This window comes from Aythya marila (assembly GCF_965140915.1).
Source record: "Aythya marila genome assembly, chromosome: 8".
Lineage (NCBI taxonomy): Eukaryota > Metazoa > Chordata > Aves > Anseriformes > Anatidae > Aythya > Aythya marila.
The window spans coordinates 31416623-31430585 of record NC_139049.1 but is presented as its reverse complement, the minus strand read 5'-3'; the positions used below and the strand labels follow the sequence as shown (position 1 = coordinate 31430585).

The window sequence follows — 13963 nt, the reverse complement described above, 5'->3', positions numbered from 1 at the left end:
AGCCTTTTCTACATATTACCCTGTCTACAGGTATTGAACTTACTGTGCTATGTGCTCTTTCTGTTGCACACTTTGAGAAGAGGTATATTTACCCTATAGCAATGTTGGACTGAACTTGCTTCCTGGTCTCCGTATTAGTGTCCTCAGAAAAAGCCCTTCCAGAGCTGCTCTGGAAAGCTGAACTTGCCATTTTGGCCTTTACTCTGTCTAGTTTACAGGTGTGTAAGCTTTAGTAATGCCTATGTGACTTCTCTTTCCCACTTTGTCCAAATGCAGTTTGAGTTCTGCATATTCTTGATATGAATATAAAAAAAAAAATCACGCAATTATGGTTTAGGATGAATTTGCTTCCAGTGAGGGCTGCAGAATCACAACTTAATCCTTCCTTTCTACAAAATAAATTTTCAATTAATGCAGTAGCAGACTATGGTTTAAAATACAAACTCACTGTAAAGAGACTTGAAATCCAGGATTGTTTGCAGTGGCTTAACCTTTTTTATTAATGGTATCAAAGAATTAGAAAATCATTTACATTAAAGCCTTCTGATACGTGGTGCTAATTTTAAAGGATGATTACTCAAAAATGGCTGTAGTTACATTCTGATGACAGGATGCTGATATGAAGGTACGACCTGGTACTTCTGCTGTTCTATAATTTGTAAGCACTGTGCAATTACCTGATTAAAAAACAAAAAACAATATAAGCAGTGAGCCGCTGAAACAAGAAATTAGTGAGATTTACTAGTTATTCAGTCATTCAATAGTGCATTTGTTCTTAATTTTTGCAAAACAATGAACATTTAAAATGAAAATGAACAATTGTTGGCTGTACACTTAGCAGAAACAGATTGTCAGTGTAACATATCACTGGGGCAGGGAAAATACAAAGGAAAAAATGTCCACAGGATCCCAAAGTGTATGTATTACATACGGAAGCCACTAAACCACTTCAGTCAGTGGTGACATGAGTATTACTTCTGGAACACTGGAAAGCTACTTGGCCGTAAAAGTTCAATCAAAATATATGATAATCCATTTCAGTTATTACATAGCTACACTCCTAATATTTCCAATAACATATCAAAAATTAGCAGAACATCCTGCTCTTCTGTGTCCATCTTTTTCTAAGAAGTCATATTTCTTGGTGCCTTGTGAGAACAGTGAGGGGAAAATACAAAAATTCAGTCTTTAAACATAAAATCTTAATGGAGAATTTTAACTATTATCATACAATATGTGTAATAGTCTTCTAATTCCAGCAGGATAGACAAAAGGCTGTGGAAAAGGAGTCAGAATAAGCATTTTCCTAATCTCACTGTACATATTTGACTTCTACTCAACCACCACACATTGTCTTGAAAAAGCTGATTCATTTTTAAGGGCACATTAAGCATGAGCACATGCTGTCATTGCAGACAAAGACAAATTCAATCTATTAGCAAGAAATGGGATAAAGTGGCAAAAGTGTAGTGTAAAAAAGGAAAAAAAAAAAAACTAAATATGTGAACATGAATTGTGATATGCTGGTAAAAAATTACCTGAAGAGAGTAATAATGATTCATTTCAACTGTCACATTAGTTTCTTTTCACAGGTAGTTCCTAGGGAGAGGTTGTCTCTTGGTTCTAATACTAGAAAATATTTCTCAATGCTTTCTCCTTATCAAAGTTCCCATAAACTCCCTACAAAATATTTAATGTATATGTAGCATCATAAATATGTACCCTATTTAGAAGTATTATTTGATGGCAGGATATATGAACTTTAAATAGAAAAATAAACCTTCAAGAGTACAAAGAACATTTTAGGTACTGCTAATAAACAACTACTGAATATTTGTGAGTTTTGGGAATAATTTAATGGAGTAGATGTCTGCTGCCTTAAAAGAAAAAGGCAGGGGGTGGGGGTGGGCACATCCCAAATGTAAGACGCAAGTAGAGCAGGAAAATCAACAAAATAAAACATCCTGGGACAACAGAATGAAAACAATGTGAGCAGTGAAGAGCATTAAATTATGAGTCATTATGCAAGACCCAAAAAAAGGATCAGAATACTGAATCAAAACGCAAAGTCAATTAGAGATACAGTGAGGAAACACTAAAGTAACCAGAATACAACCAGAATTCAACAGAAACTTTTTGGATGGACTAACAAACTAGAGAAAAAATGAGAATTGCAAGGCTAAATACCAAGGAAAATGGAGTAAGAACAGAGACCTAATTCAGGGAAGCAGCATGCTAGCTGACCTTGAGCAAATCATAGACTTACACACTCACCACAAGATGAGATCAGAGGATGAAAACGTACCATAAAGAACATACAAGGGGAAAAAACAAAACAAAGCTAACCTACCTTTCTAGTATTTTGAGGTAGAATTATACCATCATCCCAGAGTCTAGCAGAAGAATAAAATGCACTGCTTTCTTCCTCTAGCCTGGAGAAGAGAGAGTATTAAACAAACTTAAAAAGCACAAAAACTTAATGAAAAAATATCAGTACAGTAAAATGAAGTCATAGGTGAAAAAGGCACGTGTTTCAGTTTTCAGTGAATGTGCAGTACTACTGTTAAAATCAATTAGGATCCAGCAAATACGTATCAGATGTGATCCCTCTGTATTTCAGTCATTTCACAGTACAGACAATCCCCCATATTTGGAAGCTTGCCATTAGTTAATATACAGCACAGTATCTTGATTTAGGATTGTGTAGTTTTAGGTTTTTAAAATCAAAAATCTGTGTTTCCTTAAGAAGATCCTAAGAGTAGACATTGAATTACACGGAATTTTAAAATAGTTTTCAGTAGATTCAGGTTTGCTTCATTTTTTTGGGATGTGTAATATGAATACAATTAGGTACTTTAACTAATTAAATCTCAGCGTAACTGTGGGGTTGTATCATTAACATCCTTACCTTTGTTTCAGATGTTTTAGCTCTGATTCATCTGTACTATCACTGCCCCCAGCTTGTGGGACTGTGGTCAAATGTCTTGAATCCACAAGAGCAACTCTTGCATTAGGCCACAAGAACAGAAAATTTGGACTGAATGATCTCCCACACTACAAAAACAACAAAGAAAGAAAGAAACAAAGCCTCAGTATAAACTTGCTGAATTTAATCCCAAAAAATGGCTGTAGAATGCTACAATCAAGTTTAAGACAAAATGTAACAGTTTAATTTGCAGAGTATTAATGATACAGATCCTTCCCAATACAGCTACAGCTCCTGTACCAGCACAGATCCCCTGCAGCAGCAACCACCACAGTTACCACTGCCTTTGGTATTGGCATTTTATTATTCATCATGTTTAATTCAAAGCAAGCAAAGAGGCCTGGTACGCTTACTGGCAGCCTGAGTAGCACACACAATAACACAACTGGAAAAGATGTGGTTCTTAATCTTTGAAAACAAGTAGCATGTGCTGAACAAAAGGCAGGATTGGACCCTCTGAGGGACATTTTCACACAATAACCAGTTTTTTAGAACTCGTTCTAGGTTAGCTGCAGACCAAGGTTTCTGCAATCACATCTTGTGATGCATTTCTTACTTTAAAATTAGGTAAAGTAATGAGTCAAGTTAAATGCCTACAGCTTTCATTGTTTTAAAAATGAAAGTGCCATGAAAGCTGGGCAAAGTCTCAAGTCTACAACCAAACCCATTAACCTTTATGATATCCTTACCATAACATAACTTTCGCTCCCGTAACAGCCCCCAATTACTATGGTTATTTTGGGAACAGAAGCACAGGCAACGGCAGCCATCATGGAGGCCTGGGCTTTTAATCTGTTGGAGTGAGCCTCTGCCTGAAATGAAAATAAAGATTTTAGTTCTGCCAAGTCTTTCTTCTAGATTCCTTCTACTCTCACCAAACTTACAACCTATTTCTAAAACATTTATTACTTTGCAATTCTTTATGATCCTGTCTTCCAAAACAATAGGACAGCATAAATAGCCCTTTATACCCCTTACTTTGTGATGTAAATCAGCAAAACAATTATAACCACTGTGCAGAAACCTATGATACAGAGCAACTCTAGCTCTCCCAGGCATTAGCAAGCTTAGACACAACACAGTTATGCCAGGCTTTGTCTTAAGACGTGGTGACAGCTGGGAGGAACAGAGCTGCAGAAATAGTCTCTGCTGAGAGAACCTAACACAGGTTTTACTATCAGGCTTTCCAAAGCCCAGGACAAACCATACTGTACTTTAATGCCTTAGAAAAGAGAAATACTTATTTTCTGTGGAGCACAGTGGTATCAGAAGAGCCAACAGGCTGTAGTTCAATGTAAAAAGCATTGCAAATTCCAAGTTTTACAGCTTGCATTGCCAGCTTGACAGCACCATTTTAGATAAGTGTACAGGCCTGCTTAACATTAGAATGAAATGAGAAGATTTAAAAGCAAAGTAATTACAAAGCTTCTTGATTTACCCATCAAAAGCAGATCAAATAATAATTTTTCTACTAACAGTTCTCAAAATGTAATGTTAGGTGAAACAAGAACTAGGGAATTCCTTGAATTAAGTGTGTCAAACTAAAACGCCATACCTGCGAGATGCTTGTTGGCTCTGCTGCATGGGGAGCAGTGTTTTGGAAGAAAAGGATGGGAATGCTCCGGTGACTGCAGAGCTGTACAAAATGGCTGCCCTTGAGAGAAGCATCATGAGTAAGCTCCCCATTGCTAGCCACCACTCCCACCAAGTGCCTACAAAACAGACACAGGAACATTTTCCCCACAAATTATGAAAAGACGGGCCATAATGTTTGGAAGGGTGGAAACACACACATAGATGTACCCTTTTACAGAAAAGGATGCAATTATGCATATCACTTCACTCGAGAAACCTGCTATACCTAACAAACAAGAAGTCTTAGAGCAGTCCCTATACATAAAGCGTTGAAGTATTAACATGGATAAACTCTCAGGAGGCAGGTAAGGTTACAGATGACCTGCTACAATTCACAATGCAAGACAAAGTACTGGAACTCTGCATGCTCTCCACTTCTCCATAACATACAATGTAAGAGTCATGCTGAAAAGTTTATACTTTCAACCAAAAGAGTCTCTAAAATACATTTTACTTCTTTTTATTTTTAATTAAAGATTTGTCTGGAATGTTTTATGCTTAGGAATGCATTAGTAATACAGTCTGGTCTGAACTATGCATGGTTTTATTGCATGGCTATTATTCTGTCTCCACCATGTGGGAGGTGGGATAACTTTTGACTCAGTTTGGGAAGGAACACTTCAAGATGTTGTTTCTTACTTCTTAAAGAATCTGCTGAGACTTTCCAGCTGTTCAGCTAGTGACTTGAGTGACCAAACAAATCAGTTCAAAGTCACAAAAACCATTCAATTGTAATCACTCTGCTGCCATCAGCCTGAAACACAATGAGTACAGAACCCACAGATAAAAGATCAGGCTTTCTAGAAATAGTTCATCACCAATTCTTGACTGGTTCAGAACTCCATAAATATTGTACAAAAGCTATTCAGACAAATATGTCCATGCATATTGATAATGAAGTCTTATAGCCCTACCCTTCCACATGGCCAAATCCTGTCACTAACGTTGTTCCATAGTCAGCCTTGAATTCCTGGAACCTGCTTCCATCCAGCAGACGGCTCAGGATCTGCAAAGAAACATACAATCTTTCCTACAGAAATCTGAGTGAAAATAGGATGGTTCTGCTACAAAGACATGCTCTGCTCTGTTCCAATAGTAGGGAGACCTGTATTATGCAAGAGGTCAAAGTAAATGATCACAGTGGTCCTTTTATGTCTTACACTTCGCTAAATACTCAATATGCACAAAACATAAAAATTGTGTTTGATTACCAACCGTATATTTTGAGCCAAGTTCAATTCCAAGATTATTTCAAAGTTACAGAGCAGTTGTTCATATGCATAAAAACCTTATAAAAAACAGCATGTGCAGTTATAGTTTATGTGCCTAAAAATACTCAGTGGCATATTGCTCACGCTTTTTTTAAACCCAGTTTTAAGAGCTGCCTTTCAAAGCTACACTCTTACTACAGCCAATTCCCTTAACTCCAGGAATTTACCACTGTCGAAGATACTGGATTCGCATCCTTAGAAAGACCAAACCTCTCCAAAAACTGCACAATAAAAATAGCGCCATGCAACTCCACATGTTTCTGCAGAGATGTCTGTCTCAACCTCAAACAAATTTAGTTTGAGCTTCATTGCTTTTTCAGTCAACATTTGCATTAAGCAGTTAAGTTACAACATAAAGCCTTAGCCCCTTAAAAAACGAAGGAGACAGGAGGAATAAGAGCACAAACCCCTTTCTAAAGGGATGCATGTTCTAAAAGCAGCCAACACAGTACAAGATACACTGATGTAAAAGCATCTCAAACAGCGAGTGGAAACAGATGGGGATCAGCTGGCATAATCTGTAATTATCTTATCTCTAGCAGGTTTTTGGTTTAAATATTTTCAACAGCTCTGCAGACTTGTTGCCATTCTGCTTTGCTGCGGCTAAAGACCGCTTGGCAATGATTAGGCAATCATATGAAATTTTTCAGGTGCTTCATTTCTCCTGGAGGGAATAGCCTGTTGCCTGTTAACCTGGAGATACTAGACAAAGCAGACCAAAAGGATGAAGGGATGTATTATCTGCCAGCTTACCAATTTCACAGGGAGAGTACACCTGTAATCCCGTGGTGCCAGCCCCAAGAGCTCGTCAGAGCTATACAGAGGACCGTCATGTTCTGTGACCTCTTCTGGCAGAGGCTCGTAATTCAGCGTTGAGATAACATTTCGAACACACTCGTAGGCTTCCTTTTCTGAAGATGCAAAATGGTCACTGCAGCCGCTGACTCTAAGAGAGAGAACAACAGGAAATAGCATTGAATTAATGAAATCTGAATTCTGATAGAACCCAAAGTGAAAGACAAACCTTCACCTGTCCTGGGAATCTCTGAACTCCTTGAAAACATTGTGCATTTTTATTCCTGTACAAATGAGCTCAAACCAGTACATCAGAGGAATTTCTGTGCAATCCAAACCAAAACCAAATTCACAGTAGAGAGAAGTCCTTCCTCATGACTTTTGTTTCTACATATGTGAAAGAAAGGCCTCTATTCTCACGATGATGTTGTTGGAAACAATAAAGGTAAAACAAACTTTAAAAATTGCATCACTGTAGCAGCACTTCCAGCTTGGATATAAACACAGTAACAATGTATACAATATATAAACACAGCTGGCTGTCACACTAATACTTGCTTTTGTGAGAAAGGCATGGAATTTGTTTCTGCATACCAAGTACTGAATGCCAGAAACAAATAAGCAAATCCACCCTTGTCCCCTGTGTAGAAGGGAAAAACTATTTTGACAACTACAGAAATTTCTGACGTAGAAAAATAACATTAAAGAAACAGTTACACAGCTACTACTGTCACGTTTATTTCCTGCTTGCTCGTTTCCTGCTATGAAACCCTCATCAACAGCAGAGGCAGATAGGTTTTCTTTTTTTTTCTTCTTTGCTTCAGATACTTTTACAAGCATCCAGATTCTTCTCTGCAGCGAGTTACTCTACTGTCTTCAGTAGAGTAACTAATTTTTTTTTTTCTGCCCTAAACTAATGCATGCAGAGGTGACTTTCAGCCACCTCTGCATGCATTAGTTTAGGGCAGAAAAAAAAAAATTCTTAAACACTGAAAACATCAAAAACAGTCACATTAACTTGTAACAGAATGATCCGTTCTTTAAAGCTGCGTGTGCTGAGCTCTCAACAACAATAATTTGAGAATTATTTCACATACCTAGAGTGAAGTTTCGCTCCTCCCAGGTCCTCAGGGGAGACATATTCTCCAGTAGCAGCTTTTACCAGGGGTGGGCCAGCAAGGAACAAAGTGCCGATTTTATCTATAATCACAGCTTCTTCGGCCATGGTTGGAACGTAGGCACCTCCAGCTACGCAGGAGCCACACACTACTGCCACCTGAAGGACACAAACGAAAACAAACCACTGTGCTGCAGAGGGAAGAATGGAAGGGCAAAGCCATCACCTTTATTTCAGGAATGTTCAAGAGGATAAATTGCAGCCTGGAGAACCACGAACTACAGACACAAATACCAGCATGAACAACGCTGCTGCTCTTGACATCACAGAGCTCAATGCTCACCCTGAAACCACCTCATGATGTGATGCTTTCCATCAAAATCAGTCAGTAAGCACTTAGAAGTTCCCTTAAGGGAGAAGTGTTCTTGTCTGTGAGATACTACTCACATCTCCCCACCCCACAAACAGAAAAGGTCAGCTTTCAGAAATTTCTTGCATGCTTGACAGCTGCTCCTAGAAACTCTATTAAGAAAACTTCTTTTTTTTTTTTTTTCAGAACTCTATTTATCACCCGTATTACACTTGTATTCAAAATGACACTGTACCTGAGGGATTTTCATAGCAGACATTATTGCTTCATTGTAGAAAACTCTGCCACCGTGTGACTTGTCAGGAAACAGCTCTGACTGACAGGAGAAAACAAAGCGAGTTTCAGTATTAACTGTAAAAGCCAGCACTTCCTCTTTGCTTCATTCATTCACAAAAGCATTGTAACTGATTCTGGGAAGGTCACCGCTAACAAGCATACCAGAAACTTTTACATGCAGCACCCTCTGCTGTATTTGTTACCCTTACACATTGCACAATTCCCCAAAAGCACCCATGGCCATCAGTGTTTCAAAAGCAGAGAAAGTCTTCCGATGTTTTATGAAAACCATTTGTTCTAGACAGGCTTAAACTTTAAATGTGGAGAAGCGGAAGCTCATGTTAGTATTTTATCTATGAAACAACTTCAGGACAATTTCCCTTTTTACTCTAGTTTTCAGTTCAGCTCTTGAATTTGGATAAAACCTTTTTCTACGTGTTTGGATTCAGTCTGGAGAGGGAATAGCTCAAGTCTCTGTGATAATGTGACCTCTGTGAACTAGAAATTAACCTGCACAAGTTTTTCCACTACAGCAAGAATTTTAAAAACTGCATTTTTAAAGGCCATGGAGGTTTGCGCATCACTGTAACAGACTTCATAACAAAATACAGACTCATTTTAAAGGTTCTGAAGTTGAAAATGGAAACTTCAAACAATGTTCTAACTTCTCAAGGACACCAACATGTTTCAGCACATTGAGGAGTATCCATGATACCTGCTTGCTCTGCACTTTCTTCCCAATGCTGATAGTCAAGCTTTTAAACTTCGATCAGATGCTAGATGAGAGATTAGTCAAAGCTGTCTCTACTGTTATGTATCTTCAGATCATGTTCTAGACTCAGATTTGCAGGCAAAACTCCATTTAAGTACAACTTAAATTGAATGAAAATCAGGCAGCCAAGAAAACAAAAACATAAATCTGAGATTTATTTCTAGAAAATGAGTATGACTGAAACAAGCAGTAGGTATTTTCCTCTATGAACTGGCTCTGCTATTACCTGAAGTGGTAGGAACGCTCCCCCGCTGTCGACAAGGTACACAGACAGCAGTCTGTTCTGCATGGCTATTTCCTGAGCTCTTAGCTGTTTCTTCACTCCAATCGGATAAATAGTTCCTCCCTTTACAGTTGCATCATTTGCCGTGAAGACGCACCAAACCCCACAGATTTTTCCAATTCCTACAAGTGATACCACAGATGTTTATCAGGACTCTCTGAGACACCAGATATGAAACAAGGAGACCAAATTTTAGCTAGGATGTCATTGTGGTGATATCAATAAGCTGCAAATTAACTGGCAAATACCACATAGGGAAGAAATCCATAGCTCTTCTCTGGAATAAGAAAATGAAAGCTAACGACACACATACACAAAAAAAAAAAATCTAAATGACAGAAGACTGAACTTGAAATACAACTTATTCCTGGTATCACTATAAGAGAAAAAAAAAAAAAAAAAAAAAACCTTAATTTGACTTACAGCTCTTGGACTGAGTTAACAGTGAAGGCAATTAAAAATTACCTACATAAAACTGAAAAATGTAAGTCTGTGACTCAAGAAAAGACAGGATTTCACAATCCATTCTTCTAGTTGTTTTTTAAACTGGAACTGCTCTTTGAAGTGCAATGAATTGTTCATAATTTGAAAAGCATTACAAAATAAATGTCTTAGTGCCTGTGTCACACATTGACTTGGTCCCCTTTCATTCAACAGGCATCAGCTTAAATGACTCATCATTCTAAATTTTTCAAACAAAAATCAGTAACTGGTATGTCAAATAAATTGTTAGATCTAGAAGAAATTAAAACAGTTTTTTCTTTAAAGGTTTCCTCCAGATTTCCCAGCAAAGAACAACGGAAAATAATACATCAGTGGCTGAACTCTTCCATGTTGGGAAGAGTCCAAGCTCTTCCATGTTATATCCCATAAACCTGACTACACGTATCCTTCTTTGTTTCCCAGTAAGAACAAACACCATAAGTTCGGAGAGGAAGGCCAGATGCTATGGGAAGGTGTGCAGCACACGCAGACCACAACTAACGTACACTACATACTCAGTGCACCCAGACAGCACCCCTCAAATTATGTTAAGGTTCACAATGGCCCAAAACCCTTCTTCCTTCCAGGCTGCATCTCCAGCATGGGCTGCTTCAGCCCATACCCTCAGCCCATACGCATCTTTAGATCTAACTTGAATCATATTTAAAGATACAAACAATTAAGCAAATGAACTTCACGAATTTTCCATAACCTCTAACGTGAAACTTTCCAGCAATTACCAGTAAGGCATCCAGCAGCAGGAACATCACCATAAGGCATATTGAGGCCTGCGAGAGGAGACAGTTCGAGAAAAGACTCATCATCAAGAAGCAGCTTCAGGCGCTCACGAACAAACAGCTTCTTGTTTCTCTGAGTATGACGCAAGATGGCATTCTCTCCCCCTCCTTTACTGACCAACTCTAGCAATTCTGAGTATCTGATTTAGAAAAGAAAGTTTCAATTAATGAAAGCCACCTTAATTTACGAGATAATCTTCCGGAGATTTAGCACAGGACTTAAATGTATTGCACAGCTTTCATACCAACACCATGAACAACATTAATTCACATTTGCGGATTATCATTTGTGAAAGGAACTTGTTAATGACAGGTAAGGTCTGCTTAACAGAGCACTCAATTCAAAGGCATAAGTTTTCTTCCAAAGTGTAACAAAAAGCAGAGATGTGTCGTTTTAGTTTCATTATTCAGGTGTCACATTTCCAAACCCAACAAAGACCCGCCAAGAAGAGTGAAATAATATAAATTAATTACATTAGAATTATACAGAAATAACACATAAACAGAAATAATATAATTCTATCTGTAGCTTTTTGATCATAGCTAGGAGACAATATTAAGCCATATTAATTAACACCTGTCCCTCCCAGGTGTTGCCTTTATGCATCCAACGCAGCATTTCACAATATATGACCCTACTTCAATCACCGTCAGCAACCCCAGACATGGAGTCCTGAGGAGGGGCTGACCATCAGCTACCAAAGCAGAATTTGAGAGACGCTGCTCTACATCTTTGGCCTATAAACGTGCAAATACTGATAAGGCCATCATAATTTGCTATTCCTAATTCAGCATGGGCATTTAACTCCAGGTTCCAACTACTCTAGGGAAGAACCCATTCAATGAATTCCTCCTCTGCTCCCCCTTAACATGTTGTGAAAGCTTTTTTGACAGGCCTGACGTATACTCAACAGCATGGAAGATGAACTTTAACAGAGTGAACACTGCAGTGTCACTACAATCATCAAAAAGAGACATTGATTACCATTTGCTATTATCAGGGCAGCATAAAATACAGGTAATGAACTGAGCAAAACTGGAAACAAATGTGGTACCTCCAATAACGTTGGTCTTAAACAAGCAAGGCTTTATATTTATTTTAAGTCAAATATTTTTCACCAAGATGCATCATCTTTAAATAAAAATACCATCTGATGTAACTATTTACAAACCGCTCTGTGCGTGACTCCATTACTTTCTTATGGCTTCCTGCAGACTGTAGAGGTCGAAAAACCTCAGCAGGAAAAAACTAAGGATTTTAATAGTGTTGTAAATGCCACCACAGGAGGGCACAGTGTGTTTTCCATAGCTGGGCTTTCAGCTCCCCTATCATTCCTCTGAACAAAGGCCTTTGAATTTTTGCCATCTGATCCTTAAGGCCAAATGCATGAAACACGTTTTCCTGTTTTATCAGTGAACCGTGATTAATTTCAGTAACTGTTACCCCCTCATTCAGGAGCAATCTTTAAGTGCACGGGTCACCATTTACCTCTTTACATTCAAAATCAAACCTGAGTAAATTTTATGAAGGCCTAAAAATAGTTCTTGGCATTATGTGCAGAACAATGTCATATGACAGTATTTTAAATACAGCCTGCACCTAGCTTCAGGCACCTCAGTCAACAGAAACTGACCAGGAGACAGCAAGGAAACTAAAGCTTCAAAGTGGTCAGAAAAAAATACTAACAACCTTTTTATTATTATTATTATTTTTCATCTCTGGAGTTTTGAACTAGCGATCTTCCTGGGTTCAAAGTTGCTAAAAGCACCTGTAAGTAACGCTCACACCACCTCACACGTATCAACACTTTGAAAACGTCACAAAAATCAGTCATTACCTTTTAACAACAGCCTCACTGTTCCTTAAATTTTCTTCAAACACATGCCGGTACACGGACAGGACGCGTCCATCTAACACAGGGTAGGTTTTTGCATACCGCCTACATTTTGCTTTGCTACTTACTAAACGAGCGGGGAGCAGGCTGCACGTCCTTTTCAGCCCCTCGCTTTGCAGTGTCTGTGCTGGGTGCTTACTGCCACTGAGGCCCTTACACCTCCTTTTGAACACATGAGCTAAAGGCAGGAATCTGGGCAGCAGCAGCGGCGTGGGCTGAGGGGCGAGCTTGCACACGGAGCAGAAGGTGAGATTGTTCCACATGGCCCTAGGAGTTAAAAGAGAGGAGAAACCGCGTTTACAAATTAAAATCCAGCCTCCCCAGGGCGGAAAAGGCAAGGATTAATAGGCAGAAATCAGCGAGGTGGCAGCTGCTACAGGAGTGCGGCCACGAATGGTGAAACTTCCACTTTTAACAACTTGTTTAGCGCTGTTAGAGCGGCGGGGGGCACAAAAATCCCCTCCCAAACTCTGCGTTACAGCCCCCGAGCTGCAAGCGCGGCCCCTGCGCTCCGGGACACCCCGCATGGAGCCCGCCCGGGGCTGCCGCGGGGCCTGCGCCGAGGCCGGGCGGGACGAGCCGCGGGGGCCCCGCTCCTCCTGCCCGGCTCTGCCCGGCTCGGCTCGGCTCGTCCCACCGCCTCCTCCCTTCTCCTTCTTTCTCCTTCTTTTTCTCTTTCTCCTTCCCCGCACCCGCCGCGGCCTCCACCGCTCCAGCGACCCTTACGCGGGCAGCCGCCGCCTCGTCCTCCCCACCGGGCCCGCCCCGGGGGCGGCTCCGCCAGCCGCCCGGCCCCGGAGGCCTCAGGGCGGCCTCACGGTGCCCTCCAGGACTCTCCGGGGGAAAAGAGGCAAAAAAAGTTGATGGTGGACGGCGTTTTGGAGTGCCGGGGGTGTACCAGTAGCGGCAGAGTTGCCGGTGTCGGCGATAAGCACAATGCACACACACGGAGTGTTTGGTGTGGAGATTACATGGGGTTTATAGAATGGTGCCTCAGAAATACCACACTGGGACCTCACTAAATAAATAAAGAATTCAGTGTTCTGTTAAGTACAGAATTCTGTATTCTGTTAAATACAGAATGGTAAAGGATGGCTGCAAAGTGCCTGGTCTTCCACGTCCCCCCTTCATGCAGCGCGTTACACAGAGTCACCACAGAGCCATGGCAGAGACCTCCAGGATCACCCAGCGCAGCCCCTGACCTAACCCAAGTCCTCCACTGAACCACAAAAAGCTGCAGATTGCTGGAAATCCACACTTTTCAGCGACATTTGCTGTCCATA

At 40.1% G+C, this 13963-nt stretch overlaps 1 protein-coding gene across 1 annotated transcript; it reads right to left on the bottom strand.

Annotated features, from left to right (window-relative positions):
• Positions 1 to 486: 486 nt before the first annotated feature.
• On the bottom strand, positions 487 to 13435 carry LOC309880517 (biotin-dependent 3-methylcrotonyl-coenzyme A carboxylase beta1 subunit-like). Its single transcript, XM_082765528.1, has 13 exons — positions 13407 to 13435; positions 12624 to 12947; positions 10729 to 10925; positions 9449 to 9627; positions 8410 to 8490; positions 7785 to 7963; positions 6646 to 6838; positions 5536 to 5627; positions 4542 to 4698; positions 3676 to 3798; positions 2909 to 3054; positions 2351 to 2432; positions 487 to 677 (listed from the first exon to the last, which is right to left on the bottom strand). Exons 2-13 carry the CDS (start codon positions 12941 to 12943, stop codon positions 594 to 596), a joined length of 1833 nt encoding a protein of 610 aa, XP_082621654.1. The 5' UTR covers positions 12944 to 12947; positions 13407 to 13435; the 3' UTR covers positions 487 to 593.
• Between the last annotated feature and the right edge of the window lie 528 nt (positions 13436 to 13963).

Bases quoted from the DNA above. Each gene is read 5' to 3' on its own strand.
- LOC309880517 (XM_082765528.1), bottom strand. From the start codon at position 12,943: ATGTGGAACAATCTCACCTTCTGCTCCGTGTGCAAGCTCGCCCCTCAG. The intron at 8,491-9,448 runs GTAATAGCAGAG...TTCTCCTGTCAG, and splicing joins GAGCGTTCCTACCACTTCAG to TCAGAGCTGTTTCCTGACAA. The intron at 6,839-7,784 runs GTATGTGAAATA...TCTCTCTCTTAG, and splicing joins GGAGCGAAACTTCACTCTAG to AGTCAGCGGCTGCAGTGACC.